Source organism: Carettochelys insculpta, chromosome 22, assembly GCF_033958435.1.
Source record: "Carettochelys insculpta isolate YL-2023 chromosome 22, ASM3395843v1, whole genome shotgun sequence".
Taxonomy (NCBI): domain Eukaryota; kingdom Metazoa; phylum Chordata; order Testudines; family Carettochelyidae; genus Carettochelys; species Carettochelys insculpta.
Genome location: NC_134158.1, coordinates 20,971,172 through 20,998,326, shown reverse-complemented (window position 1 = coordinate 20,998,326; position 27,155 = coordinate 20,971,172). Strand labels below are relative to the sequence as shown.

General features: G+C 57.3%; 1 protein-coding gene across 4 annotated transcripts; it reads left to right on the top strand.

The window, feature by feature from the left end:
* On the top strand, positions 1-25,517 carry SYNE4 (spectrin repeat containing nuclear envelope family member 4). Of its 4 annotated transcripts, XR_012648485.1 has the most exons (14): positions 1-205; positions 9,228-9,484; positions 10,481-10,631; positions 11,846-12,028; positions 12,902-13,039; positions 13,711-13,734; positions 15,855-16,049; positions 18,754-19,036; positions 19,772-19,878; positions 21,210-21,288; positions 22,757-22,911; positions 23,275-23,405; positions 23,815-23,876; positions 24,613-24,685. XR_012648485.1 is itself a non-coding variant. In XM_075016522.1 (13 exons), exons 2-13 carry the CDS (start codon positions 9,321-9,323, stop codon positions 24,833-24,835), a joined length of 1,764 nt encoding a protein of 587 aa, XP_074872623.1. In that variant the 5' UTR covers positions 1-205; positions 9,228-9,320; the 3' UTR covers positions 24,836-25,517. The 4 variants fall into 4 exon arrangements, 2 of the variants coding, with proteins under 2 accessions (XP_074872623.1, XP_074872624.1); XR_012648486.1 differs by lacking the exon at positions 23,815-23,876 and having other exon boundaries at positions 24,613-24,663; XM_075016522.1 differs by lacking the exon at positions 23,275-23,405 and having other exon boundaries at positions 24,613-25,517.
* The last annotated feature ends 1,638 nt before the right edge of the window (positions 25,518-27,155 follow it).

Genomic DNA, 27,155 nt, shown 5'->3' with positions numbered 1-27,155 from the left:
AGCCTTGCGCACCTGCTGCGGGAGCGAAGCTCCCATCCACTCTGGACAGGTGAGGAGCGGTGCCGCCGGGGGAGCTCGGGCTCTCCAGACCGTGCCAAGGGGCAGGTGGAGGACGCTGCCATCCTGTCCATGGTTGATCAGCCGGGATGATGCAAAGGACCCCCAGTTCTCACGGAGGATTAGAATGAAGCTGGTTGCTTCCAAGGTACGGCGAGGGCAGGCACAGGGCGGGGCAGCTGTCCCTGGGCTGGCGGCAGTAGCCAGCGTTACTGGCCCGTCAGTCTGGCCTCTCGGCTGATGGGAAGGGGAGGCGGCTGCTGCCCGGGGCCTCCGGCCCTCCACTCTCCAGCTGTCAAGGAGTGGGGTGGGGAGAGAATCCGGAATGAGCAGCCACATGATTGGGACTCTGCCTCTGCGTAGCACCCAGCACAATGGGAACCCCCCCTGCCCCGGTCTTGCATGGGGGGGTTGGTGTGATGGGCCCTGGATGCGGTCCCCCGATCTCAGTGAGCAGGGAGCAGTGCTGGCTCCCCTGCGTTGTGGGGTTGCGCAGTGACGGGTGTGGTGGGGCCCTTCCTGCTCCATGATTAGTGTCTGTGCTGCGCCTGGTACGATGGGAACCCCCCAGTCTCAGCTGGGGGGTGGGTCTGTGCTGCCCCTATCGCAGGGGCGGGGGAATCAGTTCAGGAGAACTGCCCAGCACGAGGGCTTCTGATGGGGGGCAGGGAGGGGGCAGGTCTGTGCTGTCCTTGGAACAGTTGTGGGGTCTGTGCAGTGTTTGGTATATGGGGCTACCTTCCCCAGCTGGGGGAAGGGGGCGGAGGTGGTACCATAAAACACGTAATAAAACAGCCACAATGGAAACAGGAAGCTCTGTTCATCCCTGGCAAAGCTTCCCCCCGACTCCACTGGCTTTGAGGGGTGCTGGGAGGGAGATTCCTGGCTGGAGCAGCGTTACCAGGAGCTGGTTTGGAGGAACAGGTGTGCGCAGCAAAGTCAATATTTAGTCTGTAGTTTTACCCCCAGCTGCCAGGCTGGAGACGTGGCCTGGTCGATGACAAAGTGCAAAGTTTGTGGCTTCCAGGGGTTTACAGTACATCACTGCTCGCGGGTGGCAGGGAGCTGAGGCAGGGCTTCCTGGAGCAGAGGTTTAAAGGGGACAGGCTGCAGAAAATATATGGTGTCAGCAACCCCGGATCGGGCCCGCTGGTCCTTTGTATTTTAAAGCCTACGGTCTGTCGGTAGGTGAGATTGAACTTACAGCCCTCGGGGCTAAAGCAGGGGCGGGCAATAATTTTCACAGGGTGGCCAGGCCGTGAATTTTGGTGCTGGTCTTGGGCTGGCTCCAGGCGCCCCTGGAAGGAGCAGGACCTGGAGCAGAAGGGACGGAGCACGGGGCTACAGAGAGAGACCACAAAAGTGTGTAAGCGTGACAGGAACACGCGTGTGAGACAAATGGGGTGGCGTGGTGAGCGTCCGCTGTGGTATGAGTGTGGCGGTGACTGTGTGTGACACACTGGGGGGTGTGATGGTGCCACAGAGTGAGCGTGTGCTGTGTGTGTGACGGTGACACAAAGCGTGTGCTGGCTGCTGCTGGTAAGTTTCAGAGGAAAGCCGTCCTCTGTCTCTTTAAGGGAAATCTGTCCTTCTCTGTTGTCTCCCTGCTCTGCCCTCCTGAGTCACTGACCATCCATACTTCAGGCTGGAGCAGCTCCGCTGTGAATCCCCTTCTCCCTGACCCCTGCTCTGCCGAGATGAGGTGCAGGGGCAGGGGAGCACCTCGACTTCAGCCTTGTCCTCTCCCCTCCCCGCCCTTCTGCTCAGCTAGGCAGAGAATCCTAGGAGCAGCTCTGCTGCAAGTGGAACAAGGTGGGGGGAGGGGCAGCTGAGCCCACGCTGCCGGCTGTAAGTACGCACGCTCTCCTCGGCTGGGCAGGCCAGATCCGGCCCTCGGGCGAGATTTTGCCCACCCTTCGGCTAAAGCATGAGCTAAATGCCAGCTGGCTCTCAGCTAAGGCAGTAGAGCTGACTCGGTTTCCTGGCTCTGGAGTTACACGGAGGTTGCCAAGAACGCAGCCTCTGCGTAAGTCGGGTTCTGCTGTATGCGGACCTGTGGCAGAGCCGCACCTGAAGTTTATGAGCCGACAGGCAGGCTGCACGGGACTTGGCAGTTCTGGAGTGAGAAGAGGGGATGTTGGGAGCTTCCCAATGGCACAGCGCTGGGGGCCCCGACAGATTTATAGGCAGGGGAAGCTGCCAGCTGTGCTGGCTGCATACACGGGGGCTAGGAAGGGCGGAGGGTTCCCCTTGCTCCCTGCAAGGGTCTGAAATGGAGAGGGGTGTTTCCTTCCCCGTCCCCTCCTGCAGCCCGGGGTAGCAGGCTTGCAGAAATTTGGGCACAGCCCAGGATGCCCAGAGCCTGCACCCCCCTCTTAAAGCTCCTCCCCGCCCCACCTGGAGCTGGTATGAGGGCAACGGGGGATTGGGGCAGTGGCCAGCACAGTGGTCGTGTAAATGCAGGGTTATGAGTTCAATCCTTGAGGCCTTTCAAGGTTCTAGCACAGGTTAGATTTAAAAAAAAAAAAAAAAATCCTGCTAGGGATGGCAATAAGCCCCACTGTGCATGCAAGTGCCTGGACTCCATGACCTCTCCAGGTCTCTTCCAGCTCTATGAGCTACGTAAGTGTACGTCATGGCTAGAATTGGCTTTGATGGGGGCCAGTGAATGGCTTGGGGGGAGTGACTGGTGGGCAGCTGCTGTTGTAGCATTCTCCAGATGCCAGCAGCAGCAGCAGGAAGATGCCTGAGATGGGTCCCTTTGCATTTCATGCTCTGGAGGAGTTAGTTCCAAATGCTCCTGCTTGATTATTTCCCCTTCAGGCCAGTAGCAAGGGCCAGGCAGGATGTCTGGGCAAGAGAAAGTAGGAAGGGGAAACGGAGGCCCTGGCTCGCCCCAGGGGCAGTCAGGATTCAAATACAGTGCTGCTGAGTTCTAAAGCAGCATAAAGGCCCACAACTGACCCAGATCCACAGGAATCAATGACAAGTGTCGGGTGAGGGAGGGAAACAATCTGCCCCTGTGGGGCTGGGGTCCACTCTGGGGCTACTAGGGAGGGACAGTGTGCTGGAGTCTGGGGAGTTGGGTTTGGGCCCAGTTAGCCTGTGCAGAGCTCTCCCCACAAGGCTCTGCCGTGGGCATCGGGTGAGGTCTGGCTGAACAACTTCAGAGTAACCATGAGAGTTGCCAACTGCCCGTGGGGCACATGGAATTTCTGCCCTGACCCAGCCAGAGACCTGCTAACAAGCAGCTCCCACACCCCTTTGGGGTCCCTGGCCCCCCGGTGAAGAGCTCCATTGAGAGGCGCCGCCCTTGGCCCAGCAGCCAGTGGCTGTTCTCAGCTGGGAGCAAAACTGGTGCGGAGAAGTTGGGGGAAAGTAAACACTCTGATTCTCAGCTGCCACCGTCTGACAGCCTAGGCTGGTCCCACCCCACCGCGTGCCTCAGTTTCCCACCCCAGTAACATGCAGCCACAGCTGCTCAGGCCCTGGGAGGTGTTTTGTCTTGTCCTGAAGGAACATGCTAGGGCCCAGCAGGGAGCTGCTGTGGGATGTGGCGGGCTGGGGGCTGCCACCTGGAACAAGGCATGGCTGTAAATCGACCCTTTTTACCCTGCCCGGCTCTATCCCCCCACATCCCAGATCTGCCCCATGGGCCCTAGGGGGCAGAGAACAGCTATGCCTAAGGACCAGGGGCACTTCTTCCACCCTGGCTGCAAGGGGGAGGGGAGAATTCTCCAAGGGTTTTCACCCTGGTGTGGGCCAGAAGGGCCTCAGCCAGAGAGGAGCTACCAGATATGGGCACGTTTTTTGTGTGTGTGTGTGTGTGTGTGAGCGAGCGAGCGAGCGAGCTATGGAGTGTGGGTCATACAGGCATATTGTGTGTGAGTGAGAGTGAGCGAGCTGTGGAGTGTGGGTCCTATGGGCATGTTGTGTGTGTGAGAGCGAGCGAGCTGTGGAGTGTGGGTCCCTCTGCATTTTTAACATTTTTTAAAATGTAATGTTATTTATTTACGCCGCCTCTTCCAACACCGTAGCTTGTTTGCAGAGTTCTGGGTCTGTTTGCTCAGGAATTAAGGAGGCCACCAGCAAGTTCCTTCCAGAGGGCACCGGCGCCAGGGAGAGGCCCATCGAGACAAGAGAGCACAGGAGACGGGCGTGCTGCTAGACCTGCCCGGCACCGATGAAAGCAACCCCACGTCACGTTTTATTTATGTGATGTGGGGTGGCACGGGAGGGTAATGGTGGGAGCAGTGGGTGCTGAGCATCAGGACTCCTAGGTTCTTTTCCCAGCTGTTGGAGGGCAGTGGTGTCCAAGGGTTAGAGACGGAAGGCCTGGGATCCAAGACTGCTGGGATCCAATGCATCCCTAATTCCAGGAGGGGAGTGGGGTCTAGTGAGCTATTCAGGGACTGGGAATCAGAATGCCTGGGTTGTGTCACCATGTCTTTCAGGGGAGCATGGCCTAGGAGTTAGAGCAAGGTCACCAGGCGCTGGGTGGAGGGGCTGTTCTTCATTTGTAATGAAGGTGGAGCGGGGGCTCAAGCAGGTTTTTCACAGATACAACTGATGCCACAAGCCCAGGGTGGGAAAAATTAAGCCCTGGCGAGAGGCCGTTATTCCTATAGCATAAGGGGCTGTGGGGCAGGAGCAGTGGGTGCTAGTCCTGGCTTTGCCCCTGAAGCTTACAAAGCAATGTGGACCCAGTGAAAATCCTGGCCCCCAGTCCCTCCACCCCCCCTGCAATCTGTCCCCTGGGTGAAACCCTCCATCGACCCAGTCCCCTCCACTGTTCTCTTGCCAACCATGCTGGACGAAGGGGGAATCTTTTCCTGTGCCTGGTCTCATTCCCCTGACACCCAGAGGCTGGGATCCAGCTCACTCAGGAGGCTGGTGGCATGGAAATTGCCCAGCAAACATCTGGGGTGGGGCAAGTTAAGGCCTCTGGAGGCCTTAACCCAAACCCCTAGTTGGTTTGCACAAATCTTTGAAGGTAGCAATGCAGGAAGGGCAGGGTGGGGGAGAGGGTGCATGGCTCAGCTGATGGCCTGACTCCTTCTGTGGGTCTGGCCAAAGAGGAGGGAGCTGAAAGGTAGTTCACCCTGGCAGTGGTGGAGCCCTGGGATGTCAGTTCTGTTCCAGGCATGGGCTGCGTCCAGCAGGCACAGCTGGAGGGGTGTGAGCTTTGAGCTGGCGGGGCGATGGGTCTGGCATCGGTTTGGGGCTGGGTGCGGTGAGACCCAGCCTGTTCTGCTACTCAGTCCAGTCTCCTTGTCCTATCTGTTTCCATCTGGTCTTGGACTTGGATTAGAAACTCGAAGGAGGGGATGGTTTGTACAGCCCCTAGCACAATGGGGGTCCTGAGGCATGGCTGGGTGCCTTATGCCCTACCATAGTACATCCAATAGCCATCAAAATGTACAGTACCTGGCGCGGGGGTACCCCACTCCTGGACTAGGACTCCTAGACACTACTATCCTACACCTCATAGGAACGAACATCTACAGCACTGAGCAGAGTGAAGTTCTGGTTCATGATTGTGGTGCAGGCCCACCAAAGCGGGAGAGCAACTGCCCTGGGGCTCCTGGGTGCATTTTTTTGATACAGTTTCCCACCACATTCTTGCCCATAAGCTAAGGAAGTGTGGGTTGGATACGTGGACTATAAGATGGATAAAAAGCTGGCTAGATGGTCAGGCCCAACAGGTTGTGGTCAATGGCTCAATATCTGGATGGCAGTTGGTTTCAAGTGGAGTGCCGCAAGGCTCGGTTCTGGGGCTGGTGGTGTTCAACATCTTCATTAATGATCCAGATGAGGGACTGGATTGCACCCTCAGCGAGTCTGCGGATGACACGGAGCTAGCAGGAGAGGTAGATATGTTGGAGGGTAGAGAGAGGATCCAGGGGGACCAGGATAAATTGGAGGACTGGGCCAAAAGAAATCTGATGAGGTTCAACAAGGAGAAGTGCAGAGTCCTGCACCTGGGATGGAGGAATCCAAAGCATTGTTACAGGCTGGGGACTGACTGGCTCAGCAGCAGTACAGCGGAAAGGGACCTAGGGGTTATGGTGGATGAAAGGATGGATATGAGTCACCCGTGTGCCCTTGTCGCCAAGAAGGCTAACGGCATACTAGGGTGTATTAGGAGGAGCATTTTGAGCAGATCTAGAAAATTGGTTGTTCCCCTCTATTTGGCAGTCTTGGCCCCCTCCCAGTACAGAAAGGATGTGGATTTGCTGGAGCAGGTTCAGGGAAGGGCAGCGAAAATGATGAAGGGTCTGGAGCACATGACCTCTGAGGAGGGGCTGAGGGATTTGGGCTTATTTAGTTTCCAGAAGAGAAGACTGAGGGGGGATTTAATAGCAGCTTTCAACTTCCTGACAGGGGCTCTAAAGAGGCTGGAGAGAGGCTGTTCTCAGTGATGACAGATGGCAGAACAAGGAGCAAGGGTCTGAAGTTACAGAGAGGGAGGAGAAGGTTGGATATTAGGAAAAACTATTTCCCCAGGTGGGTGGTGAAGCACTGGAATGTGTTACCGAGAGAGGTGGTGGATTCTCCATCCCTTGAGGTGTTTAAGTCCTGGCTGGACAAGGTCTTGGCTGGGATGACTTAGTTGGGGTTGATCCTGCTTTGGGCAGGGGGCTGGAATTGATGACCTCCTGAGGTCCCTTCCAGCTGTGTGATTCTATGGCTCTTGTGGCAGCGCTGTTAGCCAGAGCCCCAGCCCTTTAAATTGCCACTGGAGCGCCGTGCAGAGCGCTAAGGGTGGTGCTTGGAGCTACTGGGGGGTGGAGGGGGCGCGGCACACTCTGGGCACTGTGGAGGGCTGGCTGCTCCAGCCCTGCCCCTTATGCCCGAGGCCACGCCCCTTCCACCTGAGGCCACACCCCTTCTGGGAGCACAGAGCCCACCCCCTGCCTACCTTGCCCCAGGGCCGGGCAAGTCTGTCAACCCCCTCTGCTGGGGTGGGTAGGCACTACCGTAATACACCTACTAATCCTAGTGTTGCCCCTGGCTTTGAGCCCCGTAGCCAATATTCAGGGGCCTTGCGGGGTTATTTCCATTAGGAGGAAAAACGTTGGTGACCGCCAGGCGTAGCCTCGGCGTAACCAAGTCTGGTTACACGAAACGTGCAGGACGTCCTGTTTCACAGTAGGAAAAAAAGGACAACAGGCGGCTTCCTCCCTCGGCAATCCCCGGCTGCCCCCGGTGGGCCCTGTGCCCAAGAAGTCTGGTCCCTCCGTCACCGCCCAGGGTCATGGGCCTGATTCGGGCTTCAAGCGTCAATCAGTCACTTCCTCCCCCGCCTCTCTGATTGACCCCTGTAATCTGGGCGCTGGAGAGGGCAGATTTTGCTTTCCTCTGAGGCACTGGGGATTGGCTGCAGCTGGAGATGAGGCACTGGATGGGGTGAACCAGTGCTCTGGGGTGGCCTCAGGTGCCTGGCTAGGAGGGCTCGCATGCCCAGGGTCCAATGCATGCTCAGATTTGGGATCGGGAAGAAATTTCCCCCAGATCAGACTGGCAGGATTTTTTTCGCTGAAGCACAGACTGTGGGGCATCTGCTGGGCTCATCCCGGCATCTCTCACCCATTCCCTGCCAGGGCGAGGGCCTTGGGCAATGGTCCCCCCTAATTGTTTCCATCCGCATGCAGAATAAATTTTGTCCTGTGCACCGGGGCATGTGCAGATGTACACCACTGGTTGAAACACGCATTGCTGTCGGTGGGGGCTTTGCTCATCAGCTGGGTGGCCGCCCAAGTGCTCATCTTACAGGGAACACCCCCGGGGGCCCTGCCGGCCCCTCGGCCTCTGCCTGCAAGTCGCAGTTTGATCTCAGGCGAGCTCAGTGTTGAGGTATTTGGGAGGAACAGAATGTCCGGAGAGTGGTGGCTCTGCGGGAGGACAGGCCATGTGATTTAATGCTCCCTTCTGGCCTGGAACTCTGTTCCCCTGGTGCTCGGCCTCCACCTGCCACTTCCTGCTGCCCTTCTCCTCGCGCTGCTGTTGGCGACCACCCATCCATGCAGCATAGCTCTGACCGGCTAGTTTGGCGTCTTCCCCTCGCTCGTGGCCGCCTTCCCCAAGTAAGGGGCCTGGATGGCTTCTTCGGCTGGTCCTGGAGCAGGGGGGCTGCTGGCCAGGCTGCTTTGTGTTCTTCTGCTCGAGGATGTGAGTGCCTCTTGCATTAGCCGTTGGAACAACCTACCGCTCTGCATCACAGCAGCTAGGAATGGTGGCAGTGGTCAGACCAAGGGCTGTCGAGCCCAGGTTCCTGGCTCCCCATGGTGGTCAGTGACAGGCGTTTCAGAGGCAGTGACCAGAACAAGGCAACCATCCCATCAGCCTCTCCCAGCTTCTCTCCTCTGCCCCCTTTCCCATGCCCCCATCGCCGCCTCCTACCACTCTGCCTCCGCAGGCACCAGTTTCAGAGCCTGGGTCCTTGGCCCAGGGGGCCGGCTGACTTAAGGTGCCAGTGGCAAACGAATGTCTCCCTCGCCTTGCTGGCTGTTCTCCTATGCTGCCAGAGGCTGTGAAAAGTGGCTGCCAAGCTGCCATTAGTCCAGCCGCCTCTGGTAGCAGATACAGGCCCCGCTGGTCGCTCGTGCCAACTCTCCGCTCCAGGGAAGGCCTGGGCTGGGGCAGTTAGGCCTCCTTTGCATTCTCTGTGTCCTTGGCCCTTTTGTGTCAGAGTTGCGCTGAGGCTGCTCTAAGTGACCGGGGGGTGGGGGACAGGATCTGCTCACTATGCAGAGTGCTCCAGGTACACCCCGATCTGCCTCCTATGGTGGGGACAGAGAAGAACCACAGTGCAGTGAGTCCCAGCCGCCCTGTGACCTGCTGCTCCTGCCGGCCGCACACTGGCAGGGGAGATGCTCTGGCTGGATTGTGAGAGGTGGCGGGGGTGGGTTCTCGGGGGCTGTTTTTCACCCATTTTGCAGCTTCGCTGTGCAAGTGACACCCTTCCGCACAGGCCTCCCCAGCGGGGCTGTAATTTACGAGAGCAGAACTCCCTTCCCTGCCCTCCCAAATTTTCTCTGCACCTGTTGCCCTTAGGACTTCCTGTCTCCCCACCAGGGCCCCCCAGCCTGGGTTCCAGCCAGCCCTGCTGTTCTCCCAGTACAGCCAGTGGCTGTCCTGTTACTCAGGTGTGATCCATTTGTGCCCAGACAGGACTGGCTGGACTTTCTCCTGGGAGGGACAGTCGGGGTCCTCTGCCAATTTCCCAGCTTCGTCCAGACTCCTAGAGTCCCTGCCCCAAGATGCCTGCCCCGCCGGCGGGGATTGTGCAGTGTGGGGAGGCAGAGGAGTGGAGGGACAGCCCTGCTCTGCGGCAGCATCGGATGCTCCCCACGCACTGTGGGGAGCTGGCGCCCACCGTGTCCGGCTGTGGTGTCTGCGCGGCCTCTCTGGAGAAGCGCATCAGGTGAGGCTCAGATCCAGTATTTGGGCAGGAAGGAAGCAACACCCGGTATCGGGCATTGGAGGGGTGTCGACCTTCGGGTCCTGCCGCATGCGAGGTGGCCGATGACCCTCTTCTTCCTGGAATCCTGTCGGGGGGGGGGTGTGTCCCCAGGCCCTGCACCCCATCCGCAGCCGCATGTGACGCATTCAGCCTGCAGAACAGAAAGTTCATTAGGCCACAGGGACACAGGATAGAACAGACTTATCAGCGCAGGAGCCAGAAACCATCAGTCCCATCTGTCTGGGGGAGCAGGGCCCAGAGGGGGTCCCTGAGCCAGGGCCCTGGCCTTTTTCCTCCCTCTCTAGCCAGCCCAGACCGTCCCCATTCAACTACCCAGTTCCAGTGCAAACCAGCTGGCCCCTCCTCCGGCCTTTGTCCTGTTTCCCCGGGAAGGGCTCACCTGGTTGCCTAGGTTACAAGGAACAGGGAGGGCCTGGCCTACGTGGGAGAAATCCCCACAGGGAAACTTCCCACACCGCTATGCCCTGAGGCTGTGCCTAGGGAAACTGAGGCACCACAGGGGGATAAAATCCTTACACACCCCACTTTGTCACAGCTGCAAAGGGCTGTGGGGTTTGGGGTCCTGAGGTTACCTGGGTCTGTCATCTTGTGAGCAGGGATGGAAAGTGTTGAGGTGAGACAGGGGTGTGGGGGAGGGGAAGCACTGGGGGGGTGGGGGGATGCAGTGGTGAGGGTGGGGGCTGGGTTTTAGGGGTGTGGAGATGGGGAATCTACAGCTCCTCAAGACACCAGACATTCCCTGCCACTGTCCCCAGTGTCCCTGGGACTCTCCCCGGTCAGTTACAGGCCCTGGATGGTTGTGGCAGAGGAGCCGAGTCTCTGGTGTGCATGGCACATGGGGCTCGGGCCAGGCCGTGGTGATGGGGGCCGTGGCAGCCTGGGGCGCTGGGATCACCGCGTGCCATGAGGATCTTAGTCTACTCTGTCTCCCTGCAGGGCCAAGCAGGCATGCCGGCTGCATGAGCTGACCCTGGAGTCCCTGTCCCGCTTCCAGGACTGGCTGCAGGCGGCAGAGCTGGGGGCTGCCTGCCCCGCCTCCTCACAGGTGCTCTTCTCTGTGGCCAAAGAGGAGCTCAAAAAGTTCGAGGTGCGGAAACATCAGGGCAGAACAGGTGGGCGTGGGGAGGGGGCAGCCCAGCCCGGTGGATGGAGCAATATACTTGCTCTGCCACCCTTGCCCCACTCTGTGCCTCAGTTTCCCCTGTTCCCTTTTGTCTGTTTCAAGGTGGGGCAGGGGTCTGTCCCTTGCTGTGTCTCCAGGCCACGCCCAGCACAATGGATTGGGATGTAGGGTGCTCCTGTAATGCATATAGTAAGGCCCAGCACACTGGGGTCCCGATCCTGCATGGAGATGTCAGGGCTCCCGTTAATTACACAGGGCGGCCCAGCATGATGGGGCCCTGACTAGGTGGGGCTGTTGGAGCTTCTGTAATGCACATAGTTAAGACTCAGCACAGTGGGGATGGGAGATGTTACTGTATTGCACCTAATAAAGCTCAGCACAGTGGGGTCCCAAACTCCAGTAGATACGACCGACCTATACCTCATCATCAGGTGATGGGCTCTCAAACCCAGATGGGGACTGTAGATACTACCATAATACGCCTAATAAAGCTCTGTTCAATAGGGCTGGGTGGGGGCTGGCAGCTGCTACCGCATTTAGCCTAAAAGGACTGAGCATGCTGGCAGTAGGTGGTAGTCCAGTACACCTATGGAATAACGCTGTTTTCTTCTGTGCAGTGATGTTGGCACAGCCGGGGGAGGGCGTGGCTGGCAGCAAGTCCCCTCAGGGGAGCTGTTCGGCAGCAGAGGAGCTGCCGAGTTGGGTTTCTTGAAGTGCTTTTATTTCCAAGGTGCCAAGAGAGCTAAGTATGCAGAAGATTAAGCAAGGGAAATGTATCACCCACTGCCGCTTGGCAAGAGGGTAACGAGATCTCCAGACTTACGTTGTGAGAGAACAGGGAGCAGAACCCAGGTGTCCTGCCACCTGCCCCCCGGCTCTAACCAGTAGCCCCTATTTTCCTCCCAGCAGGGGGACTAGAACCCTACATATGTTCCTCGGATCAGTACAGTGGGAAGGCCTGCAACAGAGGCTCACCAGAGGGCAGTGATGGCGGTATCTGAACACAGCACTGCCAATGAATTGATCCTCCTTGCCCCACACCCAAAGATGGGGAAACTGAGGCACAGAGGGACACTGTGTCTTGCAACTTCTCTGACAGGGGCCGGCAACAAAGCCAGTCCTAACCCAGTGCTAACTAGCAGTTCCTCACCAGTGCTGGGGTCCCTGTCTCCCTCCAGGTGCTGAAAAGGCAGATCCAGGAGAAGCTGCTCCATCTGGAGGCCTTAAACAGGCAGTACAGGCAGCTGGTCCAGGCCAATGGCACCAGTTTGCAGGGCCGGCTCAGGGCCGCGATCCAGGACAGCAATCAGCGCTGGGACAACCTCCAGAAACGAACTGCTGCCATCCTGAAGAGACTAAAGGTACCAGCCGGCTCGTCCTTGGGGTGGATGGAAGGGCACCGGCAAGGTGGAGAGGGAGTGTTGAGCACCCTTAAAACAGAGCAACACTGATTGACACCAGATAAGAATCTGGCCCAGGGAGTGAAATTGATCAGGCCCAGACACATGGCACGCAGCTGAGTGAAAAGAGCAAAGTATCACCCTGCTCCCACCCTGGCATCTGATTAATTAGAGGTGGAATCTCTCTGATCCTGCTTGGTCTTGTTGGGCAACATCCATAATCCAGCATGACATTAGTTAGCTGGATGGCCACTTATCATGGGCGTGGCCAAGTTTCCCACAGGCCCATAAAGTTTATTTCCAGCCACCAGTCCTGGATCTCTGTGTTCTGTGCTGCTATTTAGCTGTAATATACCCCGAGCATGTCTTGTAAGAGCCTAGTAAGCAGTGGAAGGGTTGGTAAACATCCTAGACACTTTGACCTCTTGGGGTCTGGCACATTCTCTTGTCCAGCACCTGTCAGGTCCCAAGCATACCGGATTAGAGAGATTCAACCTGTAGTATTACTACTGATTCACCATTTACATCATGAGAGTGCCGGGAAACACAGACCCCTTGTGTCAGGCGCTGTACAAACATCACACAGGGAGACGGTCTGCCCCGAAGAGCAGCTTGGGGTTCACATGAGAACAAATTGCCAGATGCTTTTGCAAGTGTGTCTGTCGAGAAATCAAAATCCTCGCCCTTTATGATGATAATTAATAACCTCCAGTGCTATTGGCAACAGGCAGGACATCGAAATGCCAGTAGGAACCACGGCAGAGATGTTCTGTTGTGCAGCTTCCTGCTAAACCTGCTGGCTCGGTTTGATTTTGGTTGCTTTGTTTGTTTCAGTATTTTGTCAGCCAGCGGGAGGAGTTTGAATGGGAGCGGGAGACGGTGCAGGTGCGGCTGTCAGAGCTGGATCTGTGGCTGACGGATGTGGAACATTTCTCGGGGGGCAGCTCTCTGGAGAAAATGAGGCAGTTGCAGGTAAAAGAGGAGTGTCCTCTCATGAAGGATAAGGCATGCGGGGGGGGGACATATATCGTTGGCCCCTTGCGACATCTAGCTGCAGCCGTGCCAGATACACACCCGTGCAGCTGCATCTAAGGATGATCTAGCATTCATGTGCATCCAACGTGCTGGGGAGCTTGTCTGCAGGGCGAGGGCTGAATACAAGCCCTCTCCTGGTGTTGGTGCTGTCCCCAGTGTGGCTCTAGGGGGCGCTATGCTGCAGGGAGCCAGTGTCTTAGTGCAGTGAATAAACAGCTGCCACATCTCACCCCAGAGCTAGCTGCATTTCCATGCTGGCTGAAGTGATCGTTGCTTAGGCTTCCTCTAGCCCCTCTCATGGGAAGCAGGGAGGCCTCATAATTCGTGGGCTACACATTAGTATCTGTGAGGAGCTTTGAGTGGGAAGAGGGCAAAGTACCCGCATTGTTCTGCGGTGGGCAGAGCGGTAGCTCCAGCAGTGGCAAAGTAATACGAGAATGTGCATGTGATGACACAGAAGTGCACAGTTTACGCCAGGCCCCTGCCCCACCCCGATCACCTGTTTGCATAGAAACTGTTGTTGGTTCACCAAAGGGGAAGTTTTATTTCTAGATAATGACGTACGGCTGAGCTGGTTTCAGGTGTCTACATTTCACTTAACCTTCCAGGTGCTGGGCTGCCAAAGCACTCAGGTAAATGGGGGTGATCTAAGGAGCAAAAAGACCCCACATAGGCCCTGGGGAAGTAAGACAGGCTCATTCCAGCCTGGAAAGTAATTTTTCTCAGCAAAGTTCTAGCATCTGCCTTCCAGGGATCTCCAAGCACCTTCATTAACTCAGCCTCCGGGGGACATGAATCGATAGCCTCTGCTCGGTTTTATAGGTGGGGAAACTGAGGTACAGAGCAGGGAAGTGGGTGCCAAAGTCTTACGGGGAGGCTAGCTAGGAACAGAACCCAGGAGTCTTGACTCCCAGTTACCTCCTTCAAACACAAGCTCAAACTTCTCCAGGGTGGGAGTCCTTCAGATCCTTGGATTGTGTTAGGTGGGTCTCAGATGTATTCTATTCTCTCTCTCTCTCTGTCACACACACACACACACACACACACACACACACACACACACACACACACACACACACACACACACACACACACACACACCAGGTCCCCCTCCAGCAGGGGGCTGCAGACAGAGACCCCACCCCCATGATAATAAACTTTAAAAGTCCATAAGGAGCAAGGCAGGTGGGTGTTTGGATGACACTGAAATATTTACTGTGATCAGGTGGATCACAGTCCTCTGTGGGGATGAATCGCTGCAGGTTCCCTGTCTAAAACACCTTCCTGGGAGCTGGGGCTGAGACCCAGGGTCCCTTTCATGTTTAGATTGCTAGTTCCCATCAATAGGGATTGAAACTTGACGAGTGTTTCCTCTGGGCAGACAGTTGGCCAGGCCTCAGGTCACTAGAACACTAGCGGTCCTTTTCTGCCAGGAATCACCTTGTGCTTTCCACAGCAGATCGCAAAATGCTTCCCCAAGGAGGCAGTATCACAAGCCCCATTTTACAGGTGTGGAAACTGAGGCACAGAGTAGGGCCATGGCTTGCCATAGCAGGCTCCTTCTCCTGAGTCTCAGCTGGTAACCTCGGTCAGCGAGCCGCATTCTACCCACCCTGTGTGGACTTTGTTCTTCTGCTGAAGTCATGGAGTGGTATTAAAATAGCACCCGACTGATTGGTTTCCCAGAGCCCTACAGCGGGAGGTGGGAACTGGTGATGAGGTGTATTACTAGCGTCTGCTTGATCAAACCAGCTGGCATCAGTTTGCATGGAAACCGAGAGCAGGGAGGTGCCAGATCGATACCTAGATTAGCTTATTACTTCCAGGTAGCGATCGTGCCTGTCCCTGGGCTGTGCTACAAAGCGTAATAAACCCAGTGGCTGAGACCCTGCAGGGCTGTGACCCTGGGCGCCAAGGGCTCAGCAGGGTCAGGAACTGCAGGGAGCACCCACGCACGCAGGTGTCGGGAACCCGTGGTTCATTTGGTCTTGCCCGCCTCTCTGGGGAACACATGAGACTGTGGTGTTAGGGGTGGGGGCACTCTGCTTGGCAGCCAGTGTGAACACCAGTGCTACACGAGTGGGCACTTTGCTGTGGGGAGCAGATGGGGGCTCCAGCCCAATACCCCAGTGCAGCTCTAGGGGGCGCTGTGCTGTGGGTCTGAGCAGGGGGTGCTCCCTCAGTGCAGCTCTAGGGGGCGCTGTGCTGCAGGGCTGAGCAGGGGGCGCTCCCTCAGTGCAGCTCTAGGGGGCGCTGTGCTGCAGGGCTGAGCAGGGGGCACGCCCTCACTCAGCACTAGGGGGCGCTGTGGTACAGGGCTGAGCAGGGGGCACGCCCTCACTCAGCACTAGGGGGCGCTGTGCTGCAGGGCTGAGCAGGGGGCACGCCCTCACTCAGCACTAGGGGGCGCTGTGGTACAGGGCTGAGCAGGGGGCACGCCCTCACTCAGCACTAGGGGGCGCTGTGGTACAGGGTTGAGCAGGGGGCACGCCCTCACTCAGCACTAGGGGGCGCTGTGCTGCAGGGCTGAGCAGGGGGCACGCCCTCACTCAGCACTAGGGGGCGCTGTGGTACAGGGCTGAGCAGGGCACGCCCTCACTCAGCACTAGGGGGCAGCTGTGCTGCTGCAGGTCTTCTGGGCAAGATGTAAACCTGAGGCCACACCCACTCAGATCCCCCCTCGCGGTTTGCAGAGAGTAAGGGGGCTCCATCCCTATTGCCTCACTAATATCGCCCCCCACCCTCCCCGCAGGAGTTCCAGGAGGCCGTGCAGTCCAACACAGAGCGGCTCGACTGGCTGCTGGTGGCCGGTGAGCGGCTGATCCAGAGGAGTGAGCCGCAGGACGCTGAGATCTTGGAAGAGGAGCTGCAGGATCTAAGCTGCTACTGCCAGGAGGTCTTCTGGCGGGTGTTCCACTTCCGCCGGCGGCTGGTCAGCATGAGGCTGGTATGTGCGGTGGAGCCCACGCCATGGGGCACTGCGGCGAAATCGTCACCGGGCACCTAAGCGATCTGTATGCCAGTCTGCAGCTCTCCCTGCCGGTGCGGGCAGCCCCGCCCAAGTGGTGGATGGAAGATCTGCCAGGAAAACCTCTGGGGCCACAGGGCAAGCAGTGTGGGAGATTCATTATGGGGCAGATCTCCCTTTGCGGTCAGTGCTGACTGCAGTGCCCCAAGGTGGTGCCAAAGGGCAATCTTCTGCAAGCAAGAGTGAGGCACAGTAGGGGGCGCTCTCCCCTTGCATTCAGTGCTGGCCCCAGTGCCACACTAGGGGGGTGCTGAACTGCAGGGAGTGGGGTAGAGGCACAGTAGGGGGCGTTCTCCCCTTGCATTTGGTGGTGACCCACTTCCCCCAGGTGGCACTAGGAGGTTCTGTGCTGCAGGGAGGGGTTGGTGCCAGTGTAGTCAGCTGACTCCAAAGAGGTGGGTGGTCCCCAAAGGTCAGGCTTGGTGCTTGAGGCTGTACCTGTTCTGCTGATGGGGGAGAGATCTAGGCTCCGGGTGCCAGTGGTGGGGTTTTTGCAAGAGTTGGGCTATGAAATGTCTGGGTCGTGGCCATGTTTCCTTGTGGGCTGTTCCTTTTTTACCTTCCAAAGTCCCCCCGGCCTTTTCAGCTGCTGAAGTATTCTTTGCTTCCTCTCCTCAGCTGTGTGTCATTGCTCTGCAGCGGTGTAATGGCTGCTGTATGTTCCACCCCAGAGGTGACTGCATCTCAGCACTGGGTGAGGGAGCTCTCTATAACCAGCTGCTATGGCCCACCCCAGAGGTGACTGCATCTTAGCAGAGACCCGTGTATAAACAGCAATGAGAAGACCTGTGGCACCTTATAGACTAACAGATATTTTGGAGCATAAGCTTTCATGGGCAAAGACCCACTTCATGAGATGCATGAGCTGGGTGGGGTGGTGTTCCAGAGGAGGGTTTAAATATGTGGGCTTGTGAAAAGAAGGGAGTCTTGGTCAAGGGGAGGTGCAGAGTTGACAAGATCTGTTAAGTGATGGAGGATGTGGCCCATTATCGGCAGTTAAAGTGGAGCTGTGAACATCAAAGGTGCGTCTACCCTAGCATTCCTCTTTCAAAAGAGGTGTGCAAATGAGGTAAATTGAAAAATGCAAATGAGGTATACATTTGCCTTTTTGGCACCTCATTTGCATATTCTGATTTCAAAAGAGCTTCTTTCGAAAGGAGAAAGCCAGTGAAGACACTGCTCTCTCGAAAGTAAACCCCATCTTCGAAAGAGTCCATTCAATAATGGGAAGAAGGATTCTTTCGAAGATGGGGTTTACTTTCGAGAGAGCAGTGTCTACACTGGCTTTCTTCTTTCGAAAGAAGCTCTTTTGAACTCAGAATATGCAAATGAGGTGCCAAATAGGCAAATGTATACCTCTTTTGCATTTTCAGTTTCCCTCATTTGCACACCTCTTTTGAAAGAGGAATGCTAGGGTAGATGCATCCCGAGAGAGGAGAAATCAGATCAGTTCAGTCAGGGGGGAGTGTCCCATTATCAGTAGCTGATGTGGAGGTGTGAACATCAAACGGGTCTTTGCTCACAAAAGCTGATGCTCCAAAATATGTCAATCTATAAGGTGCCACAGGACTTCTTGAACAACAGATTTGCAAATGTGACTCCATCAACCAAAGATTAAACAGAGACTGGGAGTGGCTGGCCCCTTACAAAAGCAGCTTCTCTACCCTGGGTGTTAATATCTCCCCATTAGACTCTGACAATGGGTCACATCCCCCTGCCTGATCTGACTTGTTTTTGATCTCTTTTGATACATACTACTGATACTGGGCCATTTCCACCTTGCTGAATAGACCTTGTCAGCTCTGGCCCTTCCTTTTACTGGGCCCCCACTCTTTAAATACCCCTCTGAAACCACCCCCCACTCATGCATCTGATGAAGCAGCAACAAAGGGTCCTGTGGCACCTTATAGACTAACAGAAAAGTTTTGAGCATGAGCTTTCGTGAGCACAGACTCACTGCATCTGATGAAGTGAGTCTGTGCTCATGAAAGCTCATGCTCAAAACTTTTCTGTTAGTCTATAAGGTGCCACAGGACCCTTCGTTGTTGTTACAGATCCAGACTAACATGGCTACCCCTCTGATACTTGGCATCTGATGAAGCGGCTCTTTGCCCATGAAAGCTTATGCTCTAAAATATCTGTTAGTCTATAAGGTGCCACAGGACTTCTTGTTGTTCTCAAAGATACAGACTAACCCGGCTACCTCTCTGATACTTGTATAAACAAACAGCTGCAACCTCCTTTCCCAAAGGTGTGACAGTCTCAGCCCTGAGGGAAGGATCTCTCGATAAACAAGTGCCATTTTACTCACAGAGCTAAACAAGGCGATAGCTGGGTATCCATTTCCAAAGCATTTGGGGATTATAAGGGAAGATATTATCATTTACAAACTGGTGTGTGCTTCAGTGACCTCTCCTCTTAGCATAAACATGACTTGATTGTGTGTCATAGCCCCTACACTGCAGGCAATGGCTGGAGATTCTCCAGTTGCAGGATCTTTGAAGGAGGCGTACTGGAGTTGCCCCCTGCAGACTGCATTGCAAGAAGGTTAGTTATAGGCTACTACAGGGAGATGGGAAGGCCTAGGAATGAGACAGAGCCTCCCTGCTGATCCTCCCACCAGGTCTTTGAGGACCCATGGCTGTCAGATCGAGAGACTGATGTGGAGTCTGACTGCTTTGAAGCCACGTCCCCGGAGCCTGAGAATGAGGGAGAAGCCGGGGGCCCCCTTCCTGCTGCTGGGCTCTACCAATCCACCCCGCACAAGGCCATCTGCTGCCGGCGCCGCCATCGGTTTGGGGCTGCCTGGGGGGACAGCCTGGACCTGGAGTGGGACCCCTCAGTGGATGTGGGTGGGTCCACATCTCACGACGATGAGGATTCATCTTACTGCAGCGCCATCACAGGTACACACTTCGGAGCGTTTCGCCCCCAGGCTGCCAGGAGTTGAGGCCCTGCTGGTATGGCGAGAGGGGTCCATCCTGCAGTGTGGAGGTGGGGGTGGAGAGGTGTCCTTAAAGAGCCAGTATCCCCCAAATCTGCCCTGGATAATGGGCAGGAGGTGGCGTCTCACACCCCCCCTGGCACTCAGGATGGTACCCAGGAATCTTGGCTGCCCCATGCTCAACCCACTAGACCTCACTGCCCTCCCACAGCTGGAAGTGGAACCCAGGAGTCCTGGCTCCCAGTTCCTCCCCCCCCCCCAACTCTAACCACTAGACCCCATTGCCTTGCTAGAGCTGATGATGGAACCCAGGAACCTTGACTGTCCCCATGCTCCAGCCAACTAGACAACCTCTCGCCGTAAAGATTCCTTCTCCCCCACATATGGCAGGGACGGGCCACCCTGAAAGGGATGGCCCTGCCCCACCCCCAACAGTGACCCAGCTGTCACCTCCCTCCCCTGTGAGCTGGGGCAGCCCTGTAAGGGGCTCCGGAGGTGAATGGGGTGAACAGCCCCCCCCCTTGCCTTAAGGCAGCATTTGAGCTGCATCAGGGGCCTCTCAGCAGTATTCCAGGTGTCTGGCGAGGTTGCCCTGGGCCAGCCCAACAAGGCAGCAGCAGCTCCTGCAGGCATGGAGGACATGGGGGGATGCCTTTTCCAAGGGCAGGTGCCACCTTCCGCTGTTCCCTTTCTGCAGGCATGTGCCAGTGGGAGGAACTGGGCCGGAGGCACAGACACCAGCTGGGCATGCCTGCCAGCTGGCCATGCGGGTGCGAGAGGGGCACCAGGCAGGGCGACCTGAGTGTAAGTAGCTGCCATGGTCCCCTGCAGCGGCTGGGCTGGAGGTGGTGGGCACTGGGAGACCTGTACCAGCCTGTGCCATGCAGTGCAGGCCAGAGGATCTAGTCTGGCCTTAAACCCTTAAACCCTGGCCTTAAATCCTGAAAGGGAAGGGACATCTCGACAGGGGCTTCCTGGGCCCAGCTGTGAGTGGTCAGGGGGTGGTTTGGGGTATGACCTGCCAGGGACCTTCAAAGCAAGGTCCTGGGTGGGATTTTAAATGGCAGCAGGGGGAGATCCCAGTCTCACTCATGTTTGGTCCAGTCATCCCCCCCACCTCTGATCACAGGCTGCGGGGGAACTCTCCCCTCAGGCCCCTGTTGTGCCCCTGTGGCCTTCAGGTTCTCAAAAGCACTGGGGCGGGGATGGGCCCTCCTGTGTGGTGGCGGAGGATGGCCCTTTGGCCTCCCCCAGGTGCAGCCCAGGAGTCAGATTAATTCCCAGGACCAACTCTCAGCTCTTGGGCTCCTGTGTCCTCTCTCCTCACAGAGGGTCCATCCCTCTTAGCAGTGCCCCTGGTGAGATGCCAGGCCCTATCCTGCCAGGTGCTGCAGGGTGACTGGGACCAGGCCCTGTGGTACCAGTAACTGAGGGCGCTGTGCTGACAGACCATTCCTGAGCATAGGATTATCTCTGTTGGTGAGGTGGGGAAACTGAGGCCCAGCAGAATGACATGACTGATGTAGGGTCATGCACAGCTGGGACATGAACCTGAGGCCCAGCCTAACACCTGAACCACCAGGCAGCTGCCAGCCCTGGCCCCCCGGTAGCAAGGGGGCTTCCCTGGCTCAGCACAAACCTCTGCTGCTAATGCGCATCTCTGAGAACTAGAGTCAAAGTGATGCCTCTTGTATTCGTAAGAGGGAGCAGGGTCTAATGGTTATAGTGTGGGGGGGTGGCAACTCCTGAGTTCTAGCACCAGCTCGGGGGTGGGAGAATGGTCTAGTAGTTAGAGCAAGGAGGCTTGGGAGCCAAGACTCCTGCATCCTTGCCCCAGCTGTGGGAGGGAAGTGGGGTCCAGGGGTAGGAGTAAGAGGCTATGGGGCTCAGGGCTCCTGGGTTCCGTTCCCAGCTGTGGGAAGGGAAGGGATCTGGACACTAGTGCAGAGGGAGGGGAGGTGCTAGGACTCCTAGCTCCTGTTCCCAGCTCCAAGCCTGATTTAGGGGGTGATGTGGGGCTGTGTCCCTCCATTCCCTGCTCCCTGGAACCCCAGAATGAAACTAGCCCTGCCTCGTGGGGAGGAGCTGTGTGTGGCTATCACTGACAGGCCATTCCCTGTCTGGGGGAACCGCAGGCACAGCTGGGCTCCCAGGACTGGCCTTATCCCTCCCTGGCAACTGGAAGGACACTGGACAGTGCCCGGAGTGATTCTGGTAAGTGACTCAGTTCCTGGCCTGTCCCAGTTCAGTCTGGCTGACCACTATCTGTCTGCTACCAAGAAAGCCTCTTAGTAGCGCGCACGAGCTAATCACAGCACACTAGCCCTGACACCTGGAAAGTCATCGAGTCCGGTCGCCTGCACTCGCAGCAGGACCAAGAAATGTAGGCCATCCCTCAGCGTTGTCTGTCTGACTTGGATGGAGCGATCCCACGGCCTCCTGAGGCAATTTAGTCCAGTGTCAGCCACCCTGACAGTTGGGAAGTTTCTCCTAATGTCCAACCTAAACCTCCCTTGCTGCAGTTGAAGCCCGTTGCTCCTTGTCTTATCCTCAGAAGCCCAGGAGAATCATTTTTTTCCCTCCTTGGAACAACCTTTTAGGTTTTTGAAAGTTATCATGTCCCCTCTCAGCCTTCTCTTTTCCAAACTAAACCAACCTAATCCTTTCCAGCTTCCCTCCTAGCTCATAATCATTTTTGTTTCTCTTCTCTGGACCTTCTCCAACTTCTCCACGGCTTTCTTGAAAGGAGGGAGAAAAATGATTCTCCTTGGCCTTGGAGGATAAGACAAGAGGCAATGGGCTTCAACTGCAGCAAAGGAGGTTTAGGCTGGACATTAGGAGAAACTTCCAGACTGTCAGGGTGGTTAACACTGGAATAAATTGCCTTGGGAGGTTGTGGAATCTCCATCGCTGGAGATATTTAAGAGCAGGTTAGATAAGTGTCTATCAGGGATGGTCTAGACCGTGCTTGGTCCTGCCATGAGGGCAGGGGCTGGACTCGATGGCCTCTCAAGGTCCCTTCCAGTCCTAGTGTGCTATGATTTATTGTGGGATGGGGAGCCTGCAGCATAAAACACCCAGGGGTGGGGTAGCAAATGGTCCCCTGCGGCCAGCCCCAGAGTTATTTCTCAGCGGTTGCTCTGGAAAGACACCCCCGCCCGCCCCCATCCCTCCCTTCTGGGAATGAGCCCAGTTTCCAGGGCCCCATGAATTCTGGGCCTTTCTGCTGGGGGGTGGGGATGCTCAATGCCCCAAGAACCACACCAAGACCTGAGAAACACATTTCACAGCAGGAAGGCCACTAGCCAGCCAGCAGGCTGGTAGCGCTTTCTGAGCTGGGATGGGAGCAAACCAGCACGCCCAAGGCAAAGAGTTGCCGACATTGCCCACTCCACCAGCTCTGTGGCCGCCCCATTATTGTCTGAGTCCCCTGCTGATGCGCACACTGCTGCTTAGCCAGGTGCCTCACGATTTGTGGTGTAGGTATCCCCTACAATGCACCTGTGAGGCTGGGAATCCCCTTTGCACAGAAGGGGAAACTGAGGCACAGAGCAGTTAAGTGGGTTGCCCAAGGAGCTGCTAGCGAAGCCCAGGATTCGAATGAGCTCTGCCCTAGCCCCAGCGGGCACCTCGCTTGGAGCTCTGCCCTGGCAGGCATGCCCATGCTTCCCTCTCCCTTTAGGGGGTGCCCCTGTGCGGACAAGCCAGGACCCCCAGGGCCTGGCACTGCGGGGCAAGGCCTGCCACCAGACAGAGCTGGTGGGTTTTGACCCTGAGTGGATCAAGAGCTGGCTGGGTCAGACCTGCGTGGAACTGGGCAAGCTGGAAGTGCCACAGGTAAGTGCTGTTGAGGTGTGGGGAGGGGGGGTCTCTGACTAGGCACTCCAACCTATCAGCTGAGCATCTTCCCGCCCCACTGCCTGCAGAGCTTTGCTCTCTCCCAGCCCCCTGCTCCATGCAGCCTTCCCTTCCCTGCTGGGGACAGCCATGCCCAAAAGGGAACCCGGCTCGGTGGGAGCCAGGTGAGCTGGGGGGTGGGGCGGGGTCGTCAGTCCTGTGGCCTCTTCATGTCCGGGGCCCCAGAACCATGGGGTGGACCCTAGGGGGAGCTGGGATGCAAGTGAGATTTGGGCTGGGGGTGGGGTTCCTCCCCTCTGATCTGTCTTGTGCCCCATTGTACCCTCCACTCCTGTCCCACAGGATTCAGCGCAATGGGGCCACCCCCCCCCGCCAGTTTGTTTCCCCCCACCAAGCAGCAGAGCCAAGGATGGGTGATTGCAGCAGTGGGTGGGATAAGACAAGATCCTGGACAACGGCAGCAACCTCAGCATGTCAGTAACCCCCAGGCAGGTCGGCCTGGCTTAGCTTCCCTAAGCTAAGCAGAGACGTGCTTGTCTGTCCTGGGGAGGCGTGACCGTGTTGTACTACAGCTTGTTAGAAAAACCCAGGTCTGCCTACCTAATGCCCCTTTGGGGAGCTGGGGCAGGACCTGGGAGGCCTGACTCCCTTTCCTTTCTAACACTAGTTTGCTCCTTCCCAGAGCAGGAGGACCCAGGAGTTCTGGCTCCCAGTCCCTGTGCTCTAACCCCTAGATGGCACTGCTCCTACTGCATAGTTTTATACCCCTCTGAGTGTCAGAAGATGGCTCAGGGCTGGTACCTCGATGTGCTGGCCACACAGAACCCCTCGCTCCCACCCCATCTTGGCTAACTGCCCCCTTCTCTCTCCTTCCCTCTGCAGCCCTGGGAGAGGAATCGGGCAGGTCTGAGCTCAGAGGACGTGACCATTGTGATTGAGAAGGGGTAGGGACAGCTGCTTTGAGCCAGTGGTGGGGCCAGCGTGGGGCAGGAGCTGTGCAACCAGCTGTCCTTTGCCCCCTCTGTGCCCCTCCCAGTCCCAGGCCTGGTGTCTCCCCAGCTCCCCCTCTGGGCATGGGCACCCAACCACGGCTGCTTCCCTGGTGTGTGTGTGGCAGGGTTCTAGGGTGCTGCCCCAGTCACCAGCCCTGGGGCTTCTGCCCAGCTGCGAAGGGTTGCGGTACAAGAGCCAACGCGTCTGCAGCCAGCAGCAAAGCCCTGCTCTGTGCCTGTGGAGCCCGGGCGGCCTAGGACACAAGGGGCAGAGGTGCTGGGTGTGGGCCTCCCAGCTCGCTAGTCAAAGCCAGCCTAGACTTGCTGGTGCCCATGTTGCCCTGGGTCCAACTAGCCCCCGTCCTTCCCAGTCTCACACAGCCCAGCCCCCTCCCCCATGCAGACCTGCTTGGCATCTCCCCCTCCACCCCCAGACCTACTCCCTGGAGCAAAGGTCTCCACAACCCTTCCCTGCTCCACATTGCCCCTCGGAGCAGCCCCAGGCAGAGCAGAGGGATGCTGCGAGCGGCAAGTCCCCAGAAGCCTCTTCCTGCAGCCAGGAGTTCCGCAGCCCATGTTCCCCTTTTCCCCGACGCGTGCAGGGATGGAGGGGGTTGAGCTGCAGCGCCTCCCTTGTGACTCGTGTTCTGTACCAACCCCTCCATACGCCACGTCTCTCATCCTCCAGGCCCAGGGCGCAGCCTGTGGCTTTCCCAGGGCCACTGCGGCCGGGCCCCCGACGCCTGCCTGGAGCAAAGAGGCTGCTGCTGTCAGTCGCTGGCCTGCTGCTTCTCCTCCTGGCCAGTGCCTCCCTTCTCCTCCCAGCTGACACATCCTGCACCAAGACCAACGCCTACGCCCGGTCCTTCCACTTCATGCTGAAGTACGTCAACGGCCCACCGCCTACGTAGGTGGGGTGGGAAGATGCCCATAGGAGCCCATGGTTTCCCCAGGGCCAGGGGCAGGTTCTACAAGAGCCATGCTGGAGTGGATCGTCCTTGGGCATCTGCCCCGGAGGAAGTGACTCTCATTCCTGGCAGAGGCGACAGGCATAGCAGGGTGGAGCCACCAGCTCTGTGTTAACAAAGGTCCAGGTGTCTCCTGCAGCAGAGCTGCCAGGAAAAAGAGACTTTCACAGCAGACAACCTAATGCGCTGTCCCACCTCCAGTGGTGGCCACCTGCTCTGGAGAAAGGTACCAAACGTTCATGGTGACCTGTTAACACAAGGAGCTGGACTGTGAAGGATGCACCTTTTGGATCCTTCCCATGACCTTGGAGAAAAATTCTCAGACTCCACCAGCATTGCCCCCCGTGCAATCAGAGCTGCTTACGGCTGGAAGGGACCCCAGCCCGTCAGCTGGTCCCACTGACCTTCCACGCAAGGAGCTCTGGTGTCCAACATCCTTGCTGGGTCAGCCCAGCCCTTCAGCAGACCAATGGCCTCCAAGGTGTTGGGGGGGGGGGGTTGGAAAATTCTCTAATACAGCTGGTGTTTGCCTGCAAGTGGGAACGCGACACAGGGAAAGGCTCTGGGAGAAGCGGCTGCTGCTTGTGGCTTTTTGTTCAGAATAAACGCCCAGCAGATTGCAGTTCAGAAATGCTGCCCCAGTGAAGCTCACAGAAAACATGCCCTCCAGTGCAGCTCAGGCGGTAGGTCAATCAGTCTCTCCATGACATGGGGAACACAGAGGGTGACCACATTGCCCTATGGCAAATACAGGACACTGGGCTCTGAGGGCTGCTGTTCCATGTCAGAGCTCCTCAGCAATAGGGGGCAGCTGCCCCCCAGCGAGGCAATGGGGATGGGAGTTCCACAGCCTCCTGAGGAGGGGAGTGGAGGATGGTGCCCTGCACTACCCAGTGGTGGGGGGCACCAGAGGGGAAACTGAAGCACAGCACAGGGGCTGGGCCATGCCCCTAGTCCTGCAGCAAGGCGGGCAGAGCTCTGCTCTGCTGCATCCCAGGCCCCTACACTAGATACACTCCCTCCCCCCCAGCTAGAAATACAAGCCAGGAGCCTGGGCTCCCAGTATCCCCTTGTGCTAACCACTAGACCCCACTTGCCTTGCAGAGCTGGGGCTAGAGCACAGGATTCCTGGTTCCTAACCCTGCTTTGCTTCCCATGGTTGGGCCACACTGTACTATTAGTGACCAGCCCATGAAGGGGTGCAAGAGACAATCACAGCTATTAAACAAGGGAGGGGAGCTAACTCTTCCCTGCTCCTCCTTGGGGCAGGCATTGCCCCCCCTCCCAGATTTGCACCTCCCCTCTCTGGTAACTGGGACTGGTCCTGTTCAGACGGGGGCCTGCTTGATTCAAACCCAAACCAGGTAACAATGCTAAAGGGCCTGACTCAAACCAGAGCCCCAGGCCAGGCTGCTGGGGCTAAATGGAGATGGATTCAATTAAAATCTCCCTCCAGCTGCTGCACTGTGGGTCTCAGACCAGCCTAGGTGCTGTGGTTGGCCAGGGAACTGCCTTGCCCCAGAGGCACAAAGAGGACTGGCCTTGCATATGGTTAACCAGAGCAGACGAGGTCATGCGCTGAGAGGACTAAACCCAGGCTCTGAGAAAAGCTGGGTGTTCCCTGCAGCCCATCACCAGCCAACAGGGCTGAAATCTCCACCAGAGCAGCTGGCTGGAGCTTCTCCACTCTGCTCTGCAGCAGAAGCAGTTTGGCATCTAAAATCACCCCTAGAGCTTGGGCCCAGGCCAGCTCTTCTCCCCTCTGTCAGCCAGCCAGGCTCCTCCCAGAGCGCTGGGGAGTGGCTCCCACAGTCACATGTCGCCCATTGGCTTAGGTGGGGCGGGGTCCCCAAGCCAGCCTAGGCTCCCAAGGAGGTCTCATTCCATCCTCATGGGCCCCCCTTCCTCCTCACACCAGAAGCCCAAAATGGCTACAGCAGCTGTCCCAGGGATGAGGAAAGGTAAGAAGCTGAAGCTGGTCTGAGGCTCCCCTGCTGTAACCTCTCCCTTTGTCTAGTAACTGTGTGCCCAGCCCCTCGGCTCAGCCAGCCCCTCCACACCAAGACTGCACAATGCAGGCCCCCCACAGGGAGCTGAGGAGTTCTAAGGACATGGCCTCCATTTGTGCAGCACCCTGCACGACAGGGCCCCTGCCTTGGCCTGCATCCGCGCAGCAGCTGGCCCCACGGGCCCAGCTCTCCCACATTTGCAGGCTACCAGCCCCCAGGCGGCCAGACACAGAGACCCCCGGCTGGTGCATGAA